Source organism: Leptonychotes weddellii, chromosome 4, assembly GCF_054177405.1.
Source record: "Leptonychotes weddellii isolate Sample4059 chromosome 4, ASM5417740v2, whole genome shotgun sequence".
Taxonomy (NCBI): domain Eukaryota; kingdom Metazoa; phylum Chordata; class Mammalia; order Carnivora; family Phocidae; genus Leptonychotes; species Leptonychotes weddellii.
The window spans coordinates 163404996-163427810 of NC_138372.1; the positions used below are offsets into that span (position 1 = coordinate 163404996).

General features: G+C 49.1%; 2 protein-coding genes across 3 annotated transcripts in view; one reads left to right on the top strand and one right to left on the bottom strand.

Moving 5' to 3' along the window:
* CCN4 (cellular communication network factor 4) overlaps positions 1–5529 on the top strand; it is a 36692-nt gene extending 31163 nt beyond the window's left edge. The window contains exon 5 of the mRNA XM_031030492.2: positions 1125–5529. Within this exon, the coding sequence (XP_030886352.1) occupies positions 1125–1424 (300 nt within the window). The 3' untranslated portion in view covers positions 1425–5529. The remainder of the gene's footprint in view (positions 1–1124) is intronic.
* A 5631-nt stretch (positions 5530–11160) lies between these two features.
* NDRG1 (N-myc downstream regulated 1) overlaps positions 11161–22815 on the bottom strand; it is a 54006-nt gene continuing 42351 nt past the window's right edge. Inside the window, exons 13-17 of one of the 2 annotated variants that reach the window (XM_081816579.1) lie at positions 21892–21939; positions 20542–20577; positions 16677–16728; positions 12976–13072; positions 11161–12945 (exon numbers count right to left, since the gene is read on the bottom strand). In XM_081816579.1, the coding sequence (XP_081672705.1) occupies positions 12861–12945; positions 12976–13072; positions 16677–16728; positions 20542–20577; positions 21892–21939 (318 nt within the window). In that variant the 3' untranslated portion in view covers positions 11161–12860. Of the gene's footprint in view, positions 13073–16676; positions 16729–20541; positions 20578–21891; positions 21940–22815 lie in introns of both variants that reach the window. The other variant, XM_081816578.1, reaches the window with a different exon arrangement.

The window sequence follows — 22815 nt, forward strand, 5'->3', positions numbered from 1 at the left end:
TGGAGTACTGATGGTTTCTTGGGGTTGCTGAGGAGAGGGGTGCCCGGGAGACAAGGCAGCTCAGCTTCCCACAAATCCTCCTCGCTTGCTGTCCCCTTCCCCTACTCCAGTGATCTCTGTGCCGGCCAGCCCGATCCTGCCACCTCGTCCTTCTTCTTCTCTTCTCTCTCTGATCAGTGACCTCGGCCATGCTGGCCTGCGTATTCTTGGTGCTCGGTGCACAGTAGGTACTCAGAAGATGTGGCTTTCCTGGGAGCATGGATGGAAAAGCGACCAGCAGCAGGAGAAACAGGGGCAGAGGTCTTAAGCTGGGTGAATGCCCAGGGCACTCGAGGTGGAGGGTGCTCTACCCCAGCGCCACCTCACGTCCTCGCTGTTGGCTCATGCTTCGCACCCAAATTTGGTTTTGTACTTGTGAGCCTCCGATGGCTCCTTGAACTGTGTAAGCCTCAAGCCCCACGGAGCCTGGCTCTGCTCTACCCCGAGTTCTGGCATGATGCCGGAACATAGTAGAGCCGTTCCTGCAATGAGCTTAGTGAGTACCTACTGTGTACCAGGCACAGACTTGGCCTGTAGTCACAGAAAGGGCCCTCCTCTTGCCTGGCCCACATCCCAGTGGAGAGACAGAGCAGACTCTACAGAACGCACTGCGGTTGGACAAGTTATGTGAGGAGGGTGTGTGTGAGAGGCGGGGCGGGGGTGTGTGGAGGAGGGGCAGGTTCGGGGAAAGCACATGCCCCAGTCGTGGAGCCCCGGGATGGCTCTGCTGCTCACTAGCCGGGACGCTGGGTAGACTGGAGAGGCAACACGGGCTTTCTGTGTTGGTACAACTGTGACGGGGTCCTGGGCATTGACGAGGCAGAAATGTAGGCAAGAGGACATTGCGGGTTGCGAGGAACCACCTCTGCAACACAGTGCCCCGTGAGGTCCGAAGTTAGTCCTGCGTAACGTGGCTGCGTCTTGCTGTGCTTGGGGAGGTCCCTCCCAGCTTAAAGATGCCACAAACCTGAAGGAAAGGTGGAGTGGGCCCGCACGGTGAGTGCAAAGGGAGAATTGAGGGCTTGGAGGGAGGAAGGTGGCTGTTCATCCTCTGAGCATCCCAACTGAAACCTCCTTTCCTGCAGGAAGGGAAGAAGTGTTTGGCCGTGTACCAGCCAGAGGCGCCCATGAACTTCACCCTCGCCGGCTGCATCAGCACACGCTCCTACCGGCCGAAGTACTGTGGGGTCTGCACGGACAGCAGATGCTGCATCCCCTATAAGTCCAAGACCATCGATGTCTCCTTCCAGTGTCCCGATGGGCCTGGCTTCTCCCGCCAGGTCCTATGGATTAATGCTTGCTTCTGCAACCTGAGTTGTAGGAATCCCAACGATATCTTTGCTGACTTAGAATCCTACCCTGACTTCTCAGAAATTGCCAATTAGGCAGGCACAAAACACGGGGCTCGGGGCCTGGCCCAATGTTTGTAAAGCCAACCCTCTGAGGACCACAGCTGAGCCTTCTTTGTCCACTTCCCACGGACTTCTAACTGTCCTGATCCAGATCCTTGGCCCCCTGTCCTATCTCCAGCCACCCAAATGACCCATTATGGTGCTGCTCGGTCCCAGAGTATGAGTCCCCTCCTTGGCAGCATGCTGCATACACTCCAGAGAAAGTGCCCATCTCCAATGATTCTGGACAAAACCCAAGCCTGTCCAAGTCACCGGAAGTCTTGCTGGATCTTGCCGGAGTCCCGAGGAGCAGAATCAGCTAGGCATTTAATATCACCCATTCCCGTTCTCGATGCTAAGCCACAAGACTCTTTGGGTCCATTCAGAAGGACAGATGGGATTTAGGACACTGGAACAGTCTATCATCTGGGCCCTGCCAAGGGGCATTCTAATAGATAGTTCTGACCATAGCATACGCCAGTAGCTCTGATTCTGGAGATTTGCGCACCCTAAGGTCACCAAAAATTTGCCAAGTGAGGTGAATGGTTGTTTGGTTTTGATTTTTAAAGGAAAATTGTGTTCATTAACCCAGGCTTTGTGGAGGTTAAGTTTCTCTTCAGCCCTGCCGTGTAAAGGGTACAAACTGGGCTCATTCCGGTCAGAAATGCAATTTGATAACTTTCATTCTTATTCATGGGAAAAGTCTCCAGTCAATACTGCAGGGTCAGGGCAGGGTCAGCCAATTTTCAGAAGAGGTGATGGACTAGCATGAATCTGCTGCTGACGCACAGGACGCTGGGCACTTGGCCAACTCTGCCGCACATCTAGACCCTCTCCCTGCTTGAGGGCTCATGGGAGTTGGTGGAGCCCCTAGGATGGCCTCCAGGGCCCCTGGGAGTGGCATCCCGGGACATTCCTCTGCTCTTGCAGAGCCCTGGGAGGCCCAGCAGATGTCTGGGCCAGCCCCACTTGAAATAACTGACACGGTGGCAGGCTGTATGTGGGTCAAACCAAGAAGTGGATCCACTCGGCATCAGCCTAGGGCAGCAGGGTCAGGTCACATACTGGGCACAGGACACCTCTCTTTCTGCCACAGGGACCCTTTCCAGAGACTTCGGGTCTGTTGACCCAAACAACCCAGTTCTGGTGTGAAGACAGAGGCTTACCAGTTGTTTAGAAACAGAAATATATTTAACCAGGATTAAAAGCCAAAAAGGGGTTGGAGCTTAAAAGGAACAGAAAGTTGTTATGAGTGGAAATGAGGCTATTATTTATCTTATTAGTAGAATATAAATATTTACTGTTATAATTCTTTTATTTAGTACCTTTTGTGTAACAGACCTAGTTCTCAGTGCTATATGTGTGTTAGCTCGTGGAGAAGCTTCGCAATCATGCTGAAAAGTGCCCATTATTATTTCTATTCTTACAAATGTGAAATGGAAGCTCAGAGAGGTATGGAGCCTTGACCAAAGTTGCCCGGCTGGTGAGTCGAGGAGCGGGGATTCTAACCCAAGTCCGGCTGACTTTCTAACCCATGTTGTTGCCCCTATACTTAGAGCTTCCAGACGTGTCGAGAAGGAAAATATATCCGCATCACCGACTTCACGCTCTCGTTTTTCAGTCTTTTTACTGTCTCTCTGGCTCCTTTCCCAAGAGAAGAGTATCTGACTTTCTGATAATTTAGGTGCCTGAGCATCCAAAAATATATGGGCTAGACAAAAACCCACGAATCCCCTACCGATAGCCCCCTCAAATCAGAACTAGATCTCATTGTGCATTTAAAAGACGATTTTGTTTACCCAATGCTGCAGATGAGGGATGTGTGGGCTATTTCCCAGGGAATTCTTTATGGTGTACAGAGGGATTCTGTAGTAGGACAAAAGGAAGGTGCCCTCCTGACCGTGACCTCCCACTTGCTTGGCCCAGTACAAGGCATACAGCGGAGCTCAACACGTATTTGATGAATAAAAGAACCTGTGTATGTTTTCCTACTTTTACTCAGAGGCTCTCTTCTTCCAAAGGTACGTGCGAATCTAATTTTCATCAGCCAAATCTTATTTTAAGTATCATAGGGAAAGATACATTTAATATTTAAAGAAATGTATATTTTTATTAAAAAAAAAAGAATTCTTGTGTGAAGAGCATTCACCCCACGAATAGGTTCTCCAAAAAGCCCTTGTGTGGATCTATGTTGGATTTTCTCGGAGTGAAATCTATAAATTAAGAGGACCGGATGACAGCTAACCACATTTGAAATTCAGCAGAAACCCAAGAGCTAGGTTCTTAATGAGTTTGCATCTCAATTTGGGAAAATGAGCGTGGCTTCCAAGATCCTAGGAAGCCAGGTTGGAGGAATCTGGGATTATCCTGGGACTGAGTGGGCCAGAGTGGCCACAGTTGGAATTTGAGAAACAGACCTGTCCTATGCAGGGGAGGTCTCAGCTCCATGTTTTGAAGTCACGGGGAAGGAAGTTTGGGACCAAAGTGAGGAAGATCTTTCTAGCAGCCACAATCACTCTGCCCTGGTGTGACGTACTTCAGTGAAAGTTAAGAATAATAATCACAATGCAAAAATGTCCCTTTATTGAAAGCTTATGTGGTGCCACTCACTTTGCTAGCTTTTAAATTATCTTACTAATTGTCACTACAAGTGTGAGTAAGCCTCTTGTCCCCATTTTATACATGAAAAATTTGAGATTCAAAGAGGCTGAGAAATCAGCCAAAACAAGTTGGAGCCCAAATCCCTGTTTATTCCACTTGACCTTGCTCCCGGGGAGACCTCCAGGCCTCCAAGTGTCTCATTGGCAGGGCATCCAGTAGATGAGATAGACGGTCTCTCCAGTCCTTTGTAACTCCATGTTCCAGGATGAGGGAAAGATATGCTAAGGATTTGTTAACCTTTGGTGAAGAAACTCACATTAGTGCTTAGAGTGAATTTCTCTGGCATGCTCAGGTGGGGAGAGAGAGGAAACCTGTATTCACCAAACCATCGCTTCTTGCTAAACCTTTATCCTCAGCATTTGGGGAGGACCCCTGAGTGCCAGGCCTGGGCGAGGTGCTTCCTGGCTATACCTTATTTAATCCCCATAGCAAACCTATGAGATATGGCATTATAATCATTTCCCTGTTTTAGAGCTAAGACACTGGGGCTCATAGAGGTTAAGTTATTTGTTCAGTGTCTTACCAGCTAGTGAACTGTGGACCAGGATTGCAAACCAGGCTCCATCTGACACCTGAGCCATCTTTCCTGACACTAAGCCCAGTTAGCAGGCCCCCCAATTCAAAAGGTACAAGAGATGCTTTACTGACAACAGGACAATAATTGCAATGTTAATTTCAAAGTGATTCAGAGAGTGAGCAAAGAAAGTAGATTTTTTTTTTTTAAGATTTTATTTATTTATTTGACAGAGAGAGACACAGCGAGAGAGGGAACACAAGCAGGGGGAGTGGGAGAGGGAGAAGCAGGCTCTCCACTGATCAGGGAGCCCGATGTGGGGCTCGATCCCAGGACCCCGGGATCATGACCTGAGCCGAAGGCAGACGCTTAATGACTGAGCCACCCAGGCGCCCCCAAGAAAGTAGATTTGAATGTTATGATCCATCTGATATAATCTCATTAACATTGTACTGTGTTAGAGATAATGGAGAAGCAATGTAGCCCCTGACTATTATATCGAATTAGGTCACTGCTTTTTTAAAGACTTATCTTGATCCAAAGTAAGTAACTGCAATAAGCCTGCACAGCTGGGACTCATGAACGGTCAGAATGGTCACCTGTGTATCTCTGCACATACATATGTGTGCGTGTGTGTATATATATATATATGTATGTCTATATCTATTTTCAGACTGTGACTTCATATTTAAGTATTCCTAGCGCCATTTTTGCAAGTGACTAAAAAATACAAAAGAAGGAATGTCTTGGAATTTCCCAACTGAGGAAAAATAGCACTTGGGCAATCTGTCATGTTTTACAACATTCCTCATTTTTCTCATGATTTGTGTAGCGTGGAACGTTTGTTCAATGTGAAGGATTTTCATTGCTCAAATTCCCCGTTTATGCTTTTCTCCTTAAAGCAATAAATCATCAGCAAAATCACTTCCTGGATCTGGTGGATTTTCTTGTACATTCAGTTATGAGGCGCAACGACGGAGTGTTGAGTATGTTCAATGAATGTGCAGATGGTGGAAAGTAGGTCCCAGATATTTTATGTATGGTAATAAAAATAGCTACAAGTTTGGAGATGGGCTCAGAAAGATGAATTCTGGAATTCACAAAAGATCGGCACTACAAATGGGTCCAGGCTGGGAGATGCCTCCCATAAACATAAAAAGGAAACTTCAGCATTCATGGGTTTATTCGTTCATTCACTGACTCATTTATTCAATGCCTTTCTACATCTCCAACTAGACTGTGGGTACCTTGAGGTCAGGGACTATGACTGCATCCTCTGGGCCTAGCACAGTGCATGGCATGTGTCAGGGACCGGGTAAGCAGGGGTTGGATGCATGGAGAGATGGATAGGATGGGTATCTTTTGCCGGTTGCCTTAGGAACCGGCGGGAGTAGAGAGAAGTGTAAGGAAGCTTGCGGGATAAAATGGAAACGGCTCTGACTTTGGGAGTCAAGTGAACCTTATTATACTTTATTCCTTACTGGAATTCCTCCCCGAGCCCCCCTGAGCCTCAATTTCCTCAGCTGTGAAAGGCAGAAAATGATAGCACCTACCTCGTGGTGGCGATGATGTGTGAGTAAAATGCAAATGGCGCGCAGTGTTAGAACAGAGCTTGGCACTCCATAAGCGCTTAACAAAACCAGTTATTGTTGGCTGATTTTCCGTGTCCTCGTGAATGAGGGATAGTCAGCAAAACTATAGTAAAAATCGGAGTCAGTGTATGTGTCAGTATATTTTATTTTTTAGATCGTTACTTCACAGCAGCAAATATAAAGAAAAAGTGTCACCAATGTTCAGTGGAGTGCTTTTTTACTTTAATCATATGCAGCTTGATCCCTTAACATTTTTATTTGATGTCTTCGTTAGATGCTATAATTTGATTAAACACCCTGCTTCTTTAAGGCAGGAAAGGTGCCATACTTGTCTGTCTCCCAAACCAAATGTGTTCTGCTATGTGAACAGATGTGCATACAGGGGAGTACATAGAGTGAAAGACACGTTTGATGCCCTCTGGTCAAATCTCCCACCTCCACTCCCTCAAAAACATTATGCTATTATAATAAAGTCAGGGTAGAGTCAATTCCAATAGAAGAATAATTGCCACATGAATTCGTTCCAAAAACACTTCCATCCCGAAGCACACCTTTCTCAAAATTGGAAGTTAGATCATGGAGTCCTATAGATGCCCCAGATTTAGATAAATGTGTAGCTTTGGGGAGAACTTTCTCATGATTTATCAGGTGGGTGAAGTTTTAGGAACATGGGATTTGGGGGAAATGGCCAGAGCATTTTATTGTGAAGGTAAAAAAAGCATACGGCCGAGGTGCCAGTGTTCCTGATCCCCTCCCCGATGAAATGAAAATGCCAAAGCATCCTACAAATTGAGAAGTCTAAGTTCCAGCTGAATCTGGGTTCTTTCCCAATACTGAACCGAGCAAAAATGACTTCTAAGAAGTTGAAAAAGCTGGCACCAGCCTGTGTATGTTTCCATATATTATATTCTGCAAAGAATTTTTCCAGATTTCCAAGCTAAACCGGAGTGCTCTTGTTTTTCACACAAGACTAACAAAGTGGATTTCTTAGTCCATCCCACATCAAGGTCAAGGAAGCAGCTAAAAGCGGCCTTATTGATAGCAATGAGAAAATGTCAGCCTGCCAGCAGAGAAGGAGACAGAAGAATTAAGAACCAGGTTGAAGATACAGTAAAACACAGGTCATCCGAGCCTGGGTGGGACTATTTAACAGAGTGACAAACATCTCCTCAAGCACTAAAAGCCTGAAGGGCATCTGCAGTTTCAGCCCCGGTGAACTAAGCTGATGTTCTGAAATCCCAAGACATCAATAGATGGTTGCATTTGTCATGTGCTCAGTGAACTGTTTTAAAAGGCAGCGAGGGACGTGGTCTGTTTTAGAAATGACTGGACAAGCCATTTAATCGCTCTGAGCCTTGGCTTTCTTATCTGTGAAACAAGGATCACTCATCCTCACAGATAAAGAATAAAAAGGGGAAGAAAAATAGTACTTGAGGGCGCCTGGGTGGCTCAGTTGGTTGAGCGACTGCCTTCGGCTCAGGTCATGATCCTGGAGTCCCGGGATCGAGTCCCGCATCGGGCTCCCTGCTCAGCGGGGGGTCTGCTTCTCCCTCTAACCCTCTTCCCTCTCGTGCTCTCTGTCTCTCATTCTCTCTCTCTCAAATAAATAAATAAAATCTTTAAAAAAAAAAAAGAAAAAAAGAAAAATAGTACTTGATAAATATTACTCTTATTAGAGGAAGTGTTTATCTATTTAACGAAAACCTCCTGTTAGGTGCTGGGCATTTGTGCTGGCCCTGGGGATAGAAGAGAAATCTCGGACGGAAGGACGCCTAAGGTAAACCACATTACAGATTCCGCACGTACTACTGTGTCCGGCTCTGCAGGGCACACTTGTCACCTGGCAGGTGCTTCCTGCGGAGGGCGGGGCATTAAGAAAACACTTCTCAAAGCAGGGGTGAGGAAGGCTCTGTCTTGCAACTGTGAGTTTGGCTGTCAATGAATTTAGCCATGCAGAGCACACGACAATTCACCTGTTACAACTACATCAATTGCTTAGAACCCCTGAAGCACTTATGTGGGGGGAGGGGGTGGGAGGAGGGTGAACCCAGTCATAGTTGATTGGACAGCAAGTGGACACCTAAGTCAAGCTGAATCAATGATTCTCTTTCCCTTAGGAGACACAAAGACCTGGTTGGTTCCATTTCCAAGAACCTGAAGGTCATAGCCTTTGGGTTAGGACTAGCGTTTTATGCTTTGGAGATACACAGAAATCTTGGAAAGAACAAAGAATGAGGCTGATGTGCTCCCCAGGTCCCCTCCCTTATCTGGTCTCCAACCTCACACGGCCGGGTTTTACCTTCTGCCCTTGGATTCCATGTGGGACACAGTTGAAGAGTTTCCATGCAGCCTAAGTAGCCCAAGACTAGTATGTAACCAGATGGATTGGGGCTACATCGAGGGACCAATCCAACGACAGTGAGGGTGTGTCTGAGAAGGGACAATGAAAAAGGTGGCGGGTGAAGGCCCCCACTATCCCTACAGATCCCGGAGATGGTTCATCTCAGTGCACACTTGCTCTCCCGACTACTATGAAACACAAGGGTTAGGGGATAGAAACCCAAACAAGCAGCTAGGAGAACAGAAATGGATCCCCCAGCTGGCAAAAAGCCTCTGGGTATACTCTCTCTCAATACATCTGGTGCACGCAAACACCTGTAAAAGTTCCTTCCCTCGGTGGAAGCCCGAGTCCCGAGCTGCTGAGCGTGGCAGGCCCCGCCACACCCCCACTCCCAAAGCTCACGTAGGCACCCACTACCGCGGTGCTTGCTTCCCAGCTCTGCCATCCCCTGCCCTTTCTCGGTTCTGACGCCCGCACAGCACCTGGCACAGAAAAGGTGCTTACTAGTGAGTGTGGGAAAAGCTCCGCCTCCTGCGTCTAAAGGTAAGTCTCCCTAAGCTGGGGTGCTCCAACCAGCAGTCCGTGTTTAGAATTCAGGGGCCGTGTACTGGGATGAGGGTAAAATGTGTCTCTGTGTTGACTAATCTCTAGTTGCTGTTTAGCGTACCCCTCCATTTAAGCTTAGGCAACACACCCCAGTTATCACCAGTTGAAATCACATTGTGGCAGGTATCTCCAGATACACTTATCACACCTTGCCATTATGTTGAGATCTGCCTCAATGCTAACTATTTAACTTAAGCACAATATAATATGTCACACAGTTGTTGACATGTGGATAATTACATGCCACTCTTAAGTCCCTTCTTTTGTAGTCCTATGTATTTTATTTTACATACAGAACTCCCTGTCTCGCCGCCTGCCACGCCCCGCACTCATGGTCACCCGCCCCGGTCCACAGTACAAGCTACTCACCAAGGCACACATCCTCCCTCCTCCGCACTGGAGGCCACAGGGCCCCGTGGCTAGGAATGCCTTCTTACCCTTCTGTGCTCCTTCCACTCCAAATCCATTTCTGAAACTACAGCATGTCCACCCCTTGTACCATAACGCAGACGTCAAGTCTTATAGTGAATTTATAGCGAATTACACTCGAAGAAACTGCACGTAAGCGAAGAAAATCCAGCATAACAGCAGGATAGCTATTTAAAAGGGAAGGCGGGCTCGAGGCGGAGCTGCATTTAGTGATTTAGTGACTTCCTTCCGAAGACCAAGTATGGGAAAGCGGAAAAAGTAACTGGGCAGTGAAGGACCCTGGCCGACACTGCTTCAGCCAGGTGATCAAGGTCAACAGCATCTGTGGCGACTCCCAACGACCCATCATGCTAATAATGGCACTTCGCCTCTGTGATCTTTCTTCCAAAAACCCATCACCCCAGTTGAGCCATGAGAAAAGTATCATAGAAACCTTCACTGAAGGACATTCTACAACATGCCTGACTAGTGCTTCTCAAAACTTGTCAAGATCAGCTAAAGCAGGGAAAGGGGAGACACCATTATTGACCAGAGGAAGGTAAGGAGACGTGAGGACCACATATAATGGGGCATCCTTGATGGGATCCTGGGACAGAACAAAGCAACAGGGACAAAGTAGTGACATTCCAATGAAGTATGGAGCTTAGGGGCGCCTGGGTGGCTCAGTCGTTAAGCGTCTGCCTTCGGCTCAGGTCATGATCTCAGGGTCCTGGGATCGAGCCCTGCATCGGGCTCTCTGCTCGGCGGAGAGCCTGCTTCTCCCTCTCCCACTCCCCCTGCTTGGGTTCCCTCTCTGTGTCTCTGTCCAATAAAATCTTAAAAAAAAAAAAAAAAGTATGGAGCTTAGTTAACAGTAATGTATCAATGTTGATTTCTTAGTTGTGACCAGTGCACCATAGTGAAGTGAGGTCTTACTAACAGGGGAAACTCGGTGTGGGGTGTATGGGAGCTCTGCACCATCTTTACAATTGTTCTCGTGAATTTTAAACTAATCCTAAGAAGCCTAAATAACAATGGGAGGTCATACTAAAACCTGTTGTGTTTACATTTTTTTTTTCAGTATAGCAGAAACAAGCATTATAGCGATGTCACTGGGTGTGAGAAAGGGAGTGGTTTTATCACATGCTTTCCTGTAAATAAAATAAAATGTAAAAAAAAAAAAAAAGATGTTTCCTTCTAAATATAGGTTGAAAAGCTTTAACCCTTTGTCACTGTGCTGCCTGAGCTACTGATCCTCTGAAATGGGGCTGGTCTGAATTGAGAGGCACTGTCCTGTGAAATACTGATTTTCTTAGCATAAAGAAGGTGAATTATCTTAATCCTTGTCATATTGATTCTATGTTGAAATGGTAATGTTTTGGATATGCTGGGTTAAGGGAAATATATTATTAAAATTCACTTGTTTTCTTTCTACCTTTTAAACTACGGCTGTTAGAAAATATAAACTTCCATCTGTGGCTCGCATTATATTCTCAGGGGACAGTGATGCCCCTAAGGCAGGTGTCGGGAGGCCCCAGGTAAGGAAGGACCCCTCCTGCGACTGTGGGTCGCACACACGATGTCTCAGAGGAAAAAGACACAAGCCACTGCAAAGTTACAAATTTATTGGTCTGGAAATAAATACAAATATCTCATTAAGAAACTCCTCTGGAGAGACTTTACAGTTTCCTGTGTCGATTCAGCCACTCCTGCCCTGACCCCTGACCTTTCTGCACAGGTCGGCGGGGGGGAAGCCTCCGGGTGGTACGGGCAGGAAACTGAGTCACTGCCCCTCCAGCTATCTAGAAGCCTTGACTACTTCCTTCTACCAACTCTAGGGTCCTGGAAAGCACCAGGCCCCAGCGGCTGATTCGCATCGATTCATCCCACTCAGATCAAACTTCCTCCGAGAAGATCCATGGTTAGCCAAAATGAGAATCAGAAGCCAGTAGTACAGGAACTTGACGTTGCCCAGAAATGTCAGTGGTGCCGCCCCATTCAGCAAAAGGTTAGAGGGACAGGGAGGAGGGGAAGGCAGGAGAGGGAAGGCAATCCCGTGGAATATTCCAGAATCCTTTCATCTTCTCAGCCAACACCCCCCGTGTGAATCCCCACCCCCTGCAAGAGCAAACAGTTCTCCCCAAAGATCCAGTGATGTTACCAGGTCAGAAACTTTCGGCTGTCAAGGTCAGATTCAACCCCACTTGGCAGAGATCGGAAGCTGGATTTGACTCAATCACACAAGATTCCTGGGAACCAGGGTGGGATCGACTGAAATCATGACTGCACTGGATCCCATCACAACCACAGAAAATCCCTTACACCTAATAACCCAAATACCCCCCACCCCCACCCTATTCCCCTGCACTCCCCCCCCCCACCGCCCCCACTGCATGGAGACTCATCACAGCCGGATATGGCTGTTGGGAATGTTTCCCTCCATATCAAAGAAAGCAAGTACAAACCTAAGTCGTCTTCCCCACAAACGAAATCCTCACTCACGTATCTGGGGTGGGAAGTCGGGGCCGGCTATGGAGGCAGCAGCAGACAGCAGAGCCAAAGGCTCAAATTCAATGATACCAATGTTTGCCAAGAGCATTTCTTTGGAAAGCCCGGAGATTTTGCTGCCCACTTTCATTGTCCAGTGAAAGGGTTCCAGAAAAACAGGCTTGTATGTTTCGGCATTAAAAAGTGGATATATACACAAACTTTAAAAATCTATGTCTTCACGTCAACTGCATAGATTTGTTTTTCCAAGCATTCTAGCCTCCACATAAATGCCACCTCTCTCCCGCTTCCTGTTTTGTGCAGTTAAAAAGAGCTACCCACAATTCGCTGCTCTCCCCCTCCCCAAATGGGAACAGGGTTCTGTTTCCAGAAACTGGGTCAGTTGGTCTTTAGTTGGAGAGGAAACAGGAAGTAGAGGGGCTGGGCTTCCGACAAAGTGCCCTTTAGAACCAGGATGCTCGGGTCAGCCGAGGCCTGGATTTAGGAAGTGTTGAGGGCGGCGTGTCTTGTTTTTGGCAGTTTGGCGTCTCTGAGGGAGGGTGAGGGGGCGGCCACCAGGCCAGCCGTCAATGAGCACAGGACACCGAGATACTTCTTTTCCTTCGGTCCGCCCACCCTGCCCCTGCTGGGAAAGGCGCCCTTGACAAACCCAGTCTAACTGTGTCCCCCCAGAGCTCTCTTACACCATAAGCTTTGGGTTAATACGAGTTATGTGTGGTGTGGCAGGCGGGGGCGGGAAGGGCCAGAGGAAGGGCAGCTGCGTGAGCCCAGAGTCCAGGGGCGGCCGTGGCACGGGCCGCCTAGCAGGACACCTCCATGGACTTGGGCCCGGCGTTGTTGCTGGTGGCCCCGGAGTTGGGGGTGATGTCCAGGCGAGCACCCTCGCTGGTGTGGGAGCGGCTGCGGGCACCCTCACTGGTGTGGGAGCGGCTGCGGGCGCCCTCCAGGGACGTGACGCTGGAGCCGGAGGCCGTGCGGGAGCGCATCAGGCGGGTCATGCTGGCTGAGGGCACTGGGGACAGAGAGAAGAGGCACCCGGTTAGGGACCTGAACACCAGGGGCACCTGCACGCCAGCCACGGGGCCTCCTCCTGCCTGACCCGTCCATCCCTGCGGCTATCCAGCCACCGGGCTCCCCATCCTCTCTGTATCCACTCACAGAGGCGGAGAGCAAGTCCCCGATGGGGGTAGGGACTTGCGATCACACGGTGGCTTGAACCTAGACGTAGGTCTGAATCCCAAGTCTGCCGCTCGCTTACAGCTGTGTGACTTTGGAAGTGACCGTCTCTGAGCCCCTCCATCCCCATCAGTAAAATGGGAATACCAATCCCCTAGTATCGGCACCCACGTGTGTGCCCGCGTACCGCAACCCCCTACTGTCCACAATATCTGGAGGGCGTCAGCGGGGCTAATCCCTCCATGCCACAGGTGGGGAAACCGAGGCCACCCAGCAAATCTGCAGCCGGCTGTCACCTGTTGTCTCTTCCAGAGAAGCCTGTGAGCTCCCAGGAACTATCTACGGCACCCACCCGTCCTTCAGGACTTAAAATACCCTTGCGCACATAGCAGATGGCTGAGAAAGTGAAATGAAGACAAAGCGATCCCCCCACCTGCACTGGGCTGAATCCTGCCCTCCACCCCCCGAAATTCATAGCCATCAGCCCTAATTCATAGCCACCAGAATCTAAGAATGGAACTACGGTCCTTGCCGATACATTTTGTTAAGATGAGGTCATACTGCATGAGGCTGGTTGCTCATAAGAGGAGAAAGAACACCCCTCCACATACACACACACACACACACACACGCACAGAAGAAGGCCACGTGAACACAGAGCAGAGATGGGAGTCATGTGGCTACAAGCCAAGGAACAGCAAGGGCTGCTAGCTCCCTCCAGTAGCAGAGATGAGGCAAGGAAAGATCTTTCGAGAACCTCTGAGGTGAGCATGATCTTGCATACATCTTGATTTTGGACATCTCGCTTCTAGAGCTATAGTACTGTGAAAGAACACATTTCTGTTTTGTTTTGTTTTTTAAGATTTTTATTTATTTATTTGAGAGAGAGAGAATGAGTGAGAGAGAGCGCACATGAGAGAGGGGAGGGTCAGAGGGAGAAGCAGACTCCCTGCTGAGCAGGGAGCCTGATGTGGGACTCGATCCCGGGACTCCAGGATCATGACCTGAGCCGAAGACAGTCGCTTAACCAACTGAGCCACCCAGGCGTCCCCATTTCTGGTATTTTTTAAGCCATCTGGTTTGTGGATATTTGGTACAACAGCCCTAGGAAACTAGTACACACCCAAATAGAGCATCACCGCAACGGCCACCTTGAACAACCAATGTCACAATCCGAGGAAACCGATAAATACACGTACGTGCTCAGCGGTTACGTCAGTCACGGAACGCGCGCAGGGGTTGGCTTGCTGGGACACATATCCACAAACAAAAGGAATCCTTGCTGCACTGAACTCCCTTCTCCAAGAGCTAATGTTTAAATCCAGAGACGATCGGGATGGCTCCCACATCTGTTGCTCACGTTTTTTCTGATCCCTATTTCTCAACCCCAAATCCGAGAGTTTTCCTGACCTCACAGGGCTCGCGAGTGACCACGGAATGGTGTCATGGATGCAAAGAGCGAGTCATGCCTGGCCCAGCTTGAACAGTCACTCAGTAGATGACTACTTGTGTTCTCTGTGGTTCATGCCTCTGGGACAAAAGCCCTTCCTGCTCTCTTTCCTGTAATCTGCCGGAGGCTTCAGCTTTCTGGAAATAGAAGCTGGTGTGTGTGTGTGTCAGAGGGAACAAGGCCTGCCTTTCACTTCCTTTCTCCCCAGAATACACTGCGAGGCAGAAATCCAAACCCAAGAGAGGTCCAAGGCAAACAAGTCATGATGTACGCCCTGCCAGGTAAATCAAGTCTGCCCGGCGGCGTTCCCCGCGCCCTACCTCTGCCTGCTCACTTTCCCTCGGGAAGGCAGCTCAGAAGTCCACAGACCCACAGACAGATGTTTTCTGTTGGAATAGGGCACCTAGGGACATGGACTCTGCCTGATGCATGTAAATCAGGCTCACGGGCTCTTGGCCTCTCTAGAAACTAAACACGGCTGTGGCCAACCTCAACACTGCGGTCAGCTTACCAAATATACCATTACTATTTTAAACGAACATGAATAGATTCAGTCTCAGGGGAAAAAAAAAAGGAAGAGATCAGACATTCAGACTTCCCCATTAAGATGGGCTCATAAATTCTAAGCAGTCGGCAGAAAAGGCCAAAAGAACCATGTCACGGCTCACACCTCAACTGGACCATCTGTGGCCGCACCCACCAGAGTGCTTCCACTTGGCATGATCGGTCCTGGTCATGGGACTGTGTTTCTGAAAAAGGGCTGGAGGTGTCTAACGATTAAACTAGAACCGTCACACAAGAAACAGCAAGTCCTTGAATTATGTTTCTATTTATCCTTCAATTCCCAAATCCAAGGATTTGGCAAAGATGCGCTGTCTTGAATATAAACAACTTTATCACCCGCTTACACAGAGCTTTACGGTTTTCAAAGTAAGATTCCCCACTCTGCTCCTTGCTTAATCTCTCCAAACCTCAGTTCCATCATTTGTAAGATGAGGATAAGAGGATGCCATAGGATGGGGCACCTGGGTGGTGCAGTCGGTTAAGCGTCCGACTCTTGATTTCGGTTCAGCTCATGATCTCAGGGTCGTGAGACTGAATCCTTCACTGGGCTCGGCACTGAGCGTGGAGCCTGCCTACGATTCTCTCTCCCCCTCCCGCTGCTCCTCACCCCACTCATGTGCACACGCACTCTCTCTTAAAAAAAAAAAAAAAAGAATATCACATAGGATTACTGTGATGGTTATATGAGAAAAAAATGAAGGATTTACTAATAATCTTCCATCATTACCATCACCACTATAATCATCACCACCACCACCATCGTGACAATGGGAAGTCTCTTAAGAAAGCACGTGATCATATATATGCAACCGATCACTAAATTTTACCTCTGAAACTAATAATACACTATCCATTAATTAAATTGAATTTAAAATTTAAAAAAAAGCATGTAACCAGAATGTAAAAGATTTTCATGGTTCCACTGTTCTCTTTTTGGTGCTTAAAGAGTTAGTCCTAAATCTCAAGAAAATTCCCGGGGCGCCTGGGTGGCTCAGATGGTTAAGCGTCTGCCTTCAGCTCAGGTCATGATCCCAGGGTCCTGGGATCGAGTCCCGCATCGGGCTCCCTGCTAGGCAGGGAGCCTGCTCCTCCCTCTGCCTCTCTCTCTCTCTCTGACTCTCATGAATAAATAAATAAAAAACATTTAAAAAAATAAAATAAAGAAAATTCCCTGCTATGAAACCACAGCTGTTCATCAGCGGAGGGAGATGAAGCCACCACGGTATAAAGAAGATACTAGAACCTCTGCATTGCCGCCCATCCTCCACACACCAAAATATTTCTTTCCCTGACCTTCCTAGTTTGCAAAAAGCTGAGGCTGGCCAAGGTGATAGAGAGTACTCACTCAAGCTCAGTTCAGGTCATTGCATTTTCATTCCCATGCCTGCCCCTCGCCCCACCACCTGCCTGGAAAGGCCATACTTACTGTATCCCATGCCCTGCACGAAGTACTTGAAGGCCTCAGCAAGCTTGGCTGGCTGCAAGAGAAAAAGGGAAAGTATGGTCAGTTGCCGGAGGTCCGATCCTGAAAGGCCACATGGAGCTGTGCCCATGGTCACCTTCATTCAAGAGCTGGGCCCAAGAGAGAAGGTTACCACATGCTGATTGGACAGTGCACAAAAGTAAAGACTATGGGGTATTCATGGGGAGCAAAATTCACTTTGGCTAGGGAGAAAAACTGCAAATTCACTTCATAGCTGGGAGAGTTTGGTAAGTTACATGACCTCCAGAGAGCCACACTAACATCTGAGGATTTCTGTAAAGACTACACTGATAGAGTGATGTATCCAACTCAGCATCTAGAACGTAACGGCACCAAGATCCTGTGCCACCCACTGTGCCAAGGGCTTCGCAGCATTATCTCGTTTTCTCTTGACAATAACTTTATGAGGTTGGCGCCATTTCCACATACATTTCATTGCTGAACAGTCATGGAGAGGTAAATAATCCATCCATAGTCATACAGTTAATTCATGGCAGGGGGGTGGTCCTACAGATGAATCCAGGGCTTTCCAAACTCTATGCTTTCAAGGCAGTTCACTCTCAGCCTCCAGAGCAGGCTGGCTGGCTGGATGGATGGAAGAAGGGATGGTGGATAGATAGATAAAAATAAGATGGATGGATAGAAGGAAGGAGGATGGACAGATGGATGGAAAGAAAGAAAAAAATAGAAGGAAGGATAGATGGATGAATGGATGGATAGATGTATGGATGGATGAATGGATGGATGGATGGACGGATGGATGGATGGACGGACAGTTGGATAAACCAATTAACCAATTCAATGGGCTACTTTAAGTGAAATGATTTGGGAATGCTGAGAACATACCCAGTTCCATCATCAATTACTCTCCCCAAATTTAAATTAATCTGAACTAGGAGGTGAATGCTCTCAAGTAAAGGCCATACCCCCAGTCTAATTAACTGCAACTCTCAAAAGCAACGCCCTGGGTCTATGCTCCTCATACTCTTTCTGCCCCCGTGAGGAGTCATCAGCTGACGCAGTATTCCTGCCCACCCCCAGCACCTCCTGCCACTATTCTACAAAGAGCCACATGACTCTTAAAGGAGAGGCTGAGGGGCGCCTGGGTGGCTCAGTTGGTTAAGTGTCTGTCTGTCTTCGGCTCGAGTCATGATCTCAGGGTCCTGGGATCAAATCCCGCATCGGATTCCCTGCTCCTTGGGGGATCTGCTTCTCCCTCTTCCTCTGTGATCCCTCTTGCTTTCGTTCTCTCTCAAGTAAATAAATCTTGATAGATGATAGATAGATAGATAGATAGATAGATAGATAGATAGATAGATAGATAGATGATAGACAGATAAAGTGAGGCTGGGCTCAAGTTGCCCTCTGGGGTTTGTGTGACAATAGTAAGAAAGTGACACGATCCCACTGGGGCTGCAGAGAGGCACGGGCACGTGTGCACAGCACCGCGGCAAAACAGTCCTTCAGCCTCTCTTCCTCTGTGACACTGCAATAAACACCTGCTCCTCTCATCTCTAAGGACTGTTGCCCTTGCAAATGGAACGAGGGATGGGAACGCCCTCTGTCAACAGACACCCGGCTCTCGTAAGGGCAGGAGGAGGACGAAGGACAGTAAACGGGCCTCCCTGCACTGTCTCCTGGAAGCCTGGGCTGGTTCAGCCACCGCCATACATTTATAATGTGTTTTCATCATGGTCAGGGGCGGAGCTGTTCTCATTTCCAATACAGAAAAGGAAGAAGGGAAAGGAGGGAGGGAGGGAGAGCGGGAGGGAGGGAGGACAGATGGAAGGAACACCGGCGCCCCTTCTCCCTGAGCCAGCCGAAGGAGGGCCCTGGAGCAGCAGTGTCTGCATGGGTCTCCGCGGCAGTCTCAGGAGCGAGCTGGATGGCTGAAGGCTCCACCACTAACATGCAGGTATTAACTCACACTTCTGTCTAAGCTGGGCTCTGCAGGGAGCCCATCTGTTCCCTCTGCGGGCAGGGCCATCCCACCCATCCCTGGTTTCTCCCAGCTGTCAAAGGGGCATAACACAACAGCAGATAGAACACCGATTTTGTCCTTCTCTAGGGGATGTGGAGGGAGCCACTGGGGAGAGGAGCAGAGCCACCAAAGGCCACTTGTGTCTACACTTCTGTATGGAGTTCTGGAGGGAGAGTCTGCAGGGAGATGAGATCCAGAGCAATGAGTCAAGGCCCAGGATCCACCTGATGCAGAAATCTGCTCCTCGCGGGTCTCTTCTTCAGACACCCCACCCCAAGTGAAAGACCTCACTACCCTAAACAGAAGACCCTTCTCTTATTGGGACAGCTCCAGCTGCTACAAATTTTATCCTGCACCCAGATGAACCTGTTAGCCGTCGCCCCCTCCCTGGGGGACTCAGAGCCAAGACTCTCCCTTTTCCATCAGAGGTCCTTGAAATTGGCAAGGCCGCGTGAAATTAATCAAAGAGCTGATCCCTCCCAAACCAAGAGGCTCTCTGTAGCACCACACCCAACAGCGAGAAACCAGAAACTACCTATAAATGGCCAGCAATAGGGCGTCAGGAAAACCAATTACAGTATTCTGTGCAATGGCATTTTGTCCTGCCATTAAAAGCAAGATACAGAACGTTTTTTAACCAAAGGAAGAGAGCTCTGAGATGTCAAGTTATGTGGACAGGTGAAAAATATATACGCAATATGATTCTAATTTTGCTTAAAGTAACAAAAAAAAATGTATGCAAGCATATCGAAAAAGAGATTAGAAGTAAATACTTTAAAGTCTGTAACAACGGTAACCTGAAGTTGGGACACTATGGAATGTGTTTTTTTTAAATTATTCTTTTATTCACCTGTGTTTTTAAATTTTTATTGATGAACATGTATTATTTTGTAACTAGGAAATTAGAAGTACTAAATACCACTGATTAAAAACAAACAAACAAACAAACAAACCCAAACTCATAAAATATACATTTCAGGTCCTGGCCCATTACTGAGGAGGGCACACAGCCCTTCTCCCCTCTGAGAATGTAATTTTTGTTTGTCTGATCTCCCCAGCCTGGGGCCATTGCCCAGATGACAGGCTCATGGATAAGAAGCCCCTCAGCCAGGGCATGCAGGAGTCCAGGGTCTGGATGCACCTGCAGGGAAGAGCCAGTGGGAAGACCTAGGGTGACGTGGACACGGAGGGAGCCGCTGGGTTGCTCAGTGCCCTCACCCTTGTCTCTCCCAACACCCTGGCAGGTGAGATGGACCCCAAACGCATGGTCACTACTGCATGGGAGGCTCCCCAGGGAGCTCAGGGGGGTGGGGGGCCGCAGGGGGAGAAAGGGTACATATATCTAGAAAAAGACCCAGATTCGATTGTTGTTCATCAAGAAAGCACTGGACAGAAGCTCTGAAGTCTCCTTCAGGATGGCAGGGAGAAACGGAAGAAAGAAAAGGCATCATTCCATCCTTTCCCACAGTCTGGTGGAAAAGACAACCACCTCCTCTCTGCCCCCTCTGCTCGGGCCTGGAGCTCTGGCAGAAGCGTGTGGTCTCTGAGGTCAAACACCAGACACACCTAGACTCGGGTCCACAGGTGTCAAGCCGTATCCATGCATCAAACCCCCTCCCCCCTGTGAACCCCAGCGTCATCCACCATGTGGGGGTTCCTAGGTGATCGAGTCCTGATGTGCAAGCACCTTTTGTAAATAGTAACGTGTCCACAGTGTCATCAGATGTCATAGTGAGGTGGGGGACTAGGAGACAGTGGGGGAATAGGTGCTAACAGGACACAGAGCACCTGCCCTCCAGCTGGGGAGTGGTGACAGGTGGGACTCACCTGGGAGATCTGCGGGAGGCCACCACAATCCGCCATCTGGGAGAGAGGGAAGCTGGTCAGTGCCGAACACCACAGCAGAGGCGTCCCTCCCCATGGGGCCCACCTGCCGTTGCCCTGCCCCCATTCAGCCCCATTCTGGGGGCACTGGGCACCTTACGGGTGGGGAAACACCCATCCCCACCTAGCAAGGCTGCTCTTGTTATAATCCATCTTGGCACTGATCTGTGTCTTCTTGACAACCGAGACGCCAGATGCCCTGCTACGCCCTGGAAGGAATTTCCCTCAGTTCGTCGAGAACCGGAAGGTGTGCCTGTCCCAATGCAGGGGCACACACTGGGCCTGAGAGAGTGCGAAGAACCTGCAAGCCTCCCGCCAGGGTCCGTGTGACCAGAAAGCCTTCAGTGAGGGAGGCCCTGTACACACACATTCTCTTTAAACGTTCCCTAAGACAGAAACTGCTTGATCTGAGCAATGGAGACGAGGAGACGAACCCTCCGCCTTCTCGAATGCTCCTTTCTCCTCTCCCTACAGCAGTAACTGTGGCCTGTCCGTCCTTCTCCTGGGACAGAAGCCCCGATGTTGCCGGAGTCCAGACACAGATGTGTGGGATAGTTAAGACAAAGGGGCTCCCGGGTTAGCCAATCAGCAGCCCCCTGGGACCCAAAGCCCAGCATCTTCCAGTCTTGCAATTTCCTTGAGAGGGAATCTTGATAGAAAAGGCATGTGAAGAGCCAGTTCCGGGGACCAGGTCCCCCTCCTGAGCATCAGACGCCTCCAGCTGCCTTTCACAGGGCCGCTGAGTGACCCACAGACCCTCAGCTCCTCTTGCCCCCTCATTTCACACAGGCCCTTCCTGGGTCACCTGCCCTCCCCGGGGGCTACAACCCCAACAGGTCCTCATCTTGCGTGGTGCCTTTGGGCCAAGGCTGCCACAAACACCATGGTGGCTGGATTGCGCGGGCAGGGAGGCCACAGACCCTCAACCCGGCCTCAGGGACAGCGAGCGTCTCAAGCGCCCAGAAGAACCTGCTGGACAGAGTCCTGCCCTCCTGTGGCAGAGCCCCTCTCGGAGGAACGCCCAGCCCCACCCTTGGGAGAGCCCCTGCTTGCACAACTCCCGGTCCGTCCCTCAGCAGAGCACCACGGCCAGCAGCCCATAGACTCTCGGGGTCCCAGAAAGGGTTCCCTTCATCTCTGCAGCCTAGGGAGTCCAGCCGGGGCCCCACAACAGATAGATGTTCGTGAACGCATACGTTAAATAATTATTTCTATGGTCTCTGACCACCAGCTGTGCCTCAATTAAGCACAACTCCATTCTGCAGCAGACTAGGGGTTTCATTCTGCCTGTACCTTGAGGAGAGTAGTCTTTGTTGGGTCCAATTTCGAGTTGCACTCCACCTGGACAAGGAAAGGGAGAAGAAATCTGTTAATTTTCCGTCTAGAGCCAATGTCATCAGCCTTCCCCCTTCGCTGCCACCATCAGCAGCAACGCCTGTGTTCCCCCCTAGCGTGGAGGAAAGAATGTGGGCTTCGAGATGAAGCAACATGGCTATAAATTCCAGCCCTGCCATTACTAACTGAGTGACCGTGGACAAGTTACTTAATTTCTTGGAGCCTCGGTTTCTTTATCCATAAAGTGGGGATAATATCCTTTTTTCAAAGGGTTGTTACAAAGACGAGCTAACACCTAGTAGATGCTCCAGAAATAACTGCTAAATGAATGGACTTATTTAACCAGCTGTTGCCAGAGATTCTACAAGTACAACATCTCTAGTCCTGACAACTATTCTTCAGACAAAGTGACATCCACTAATTTAATTTGTCAATGACCATCTCAGAAGTGCATCCAAAATTGGGCAAAATACCCACATGTAACCAGTGATGTTCAAAGTGCCTGCAGCAGAACTATCACCTCCCTTCATGTGAACAATGTATCTCTGCTGATGCATCCAATGATTATGCCCAGTGGGTTAGATCACGGGAAACTCATGGTCCCTCCGCAAATCCTACTCTGTAGCCCACTGCACAAGGCGTGTCACCACTTTAGGACTCTGCTCAATAACCCCTAAGCTTCCCTGTCTCCAGCTACGGGGACGTCGGAAGGGTCGAGTCTGTGCTTTGCCTCCACATCACAGCTGGGAATTAAGGGATGAAACGACCCAGAAGGCCTTGTCTAAGCCCCATTCCCCAGGCACCCCTCTGCCCTGCCAGACAATCAGGCACCAACCAGGTCTGAAAACTCTGATTTCCAAATGAGAGGAGAGTCTGTTGGCC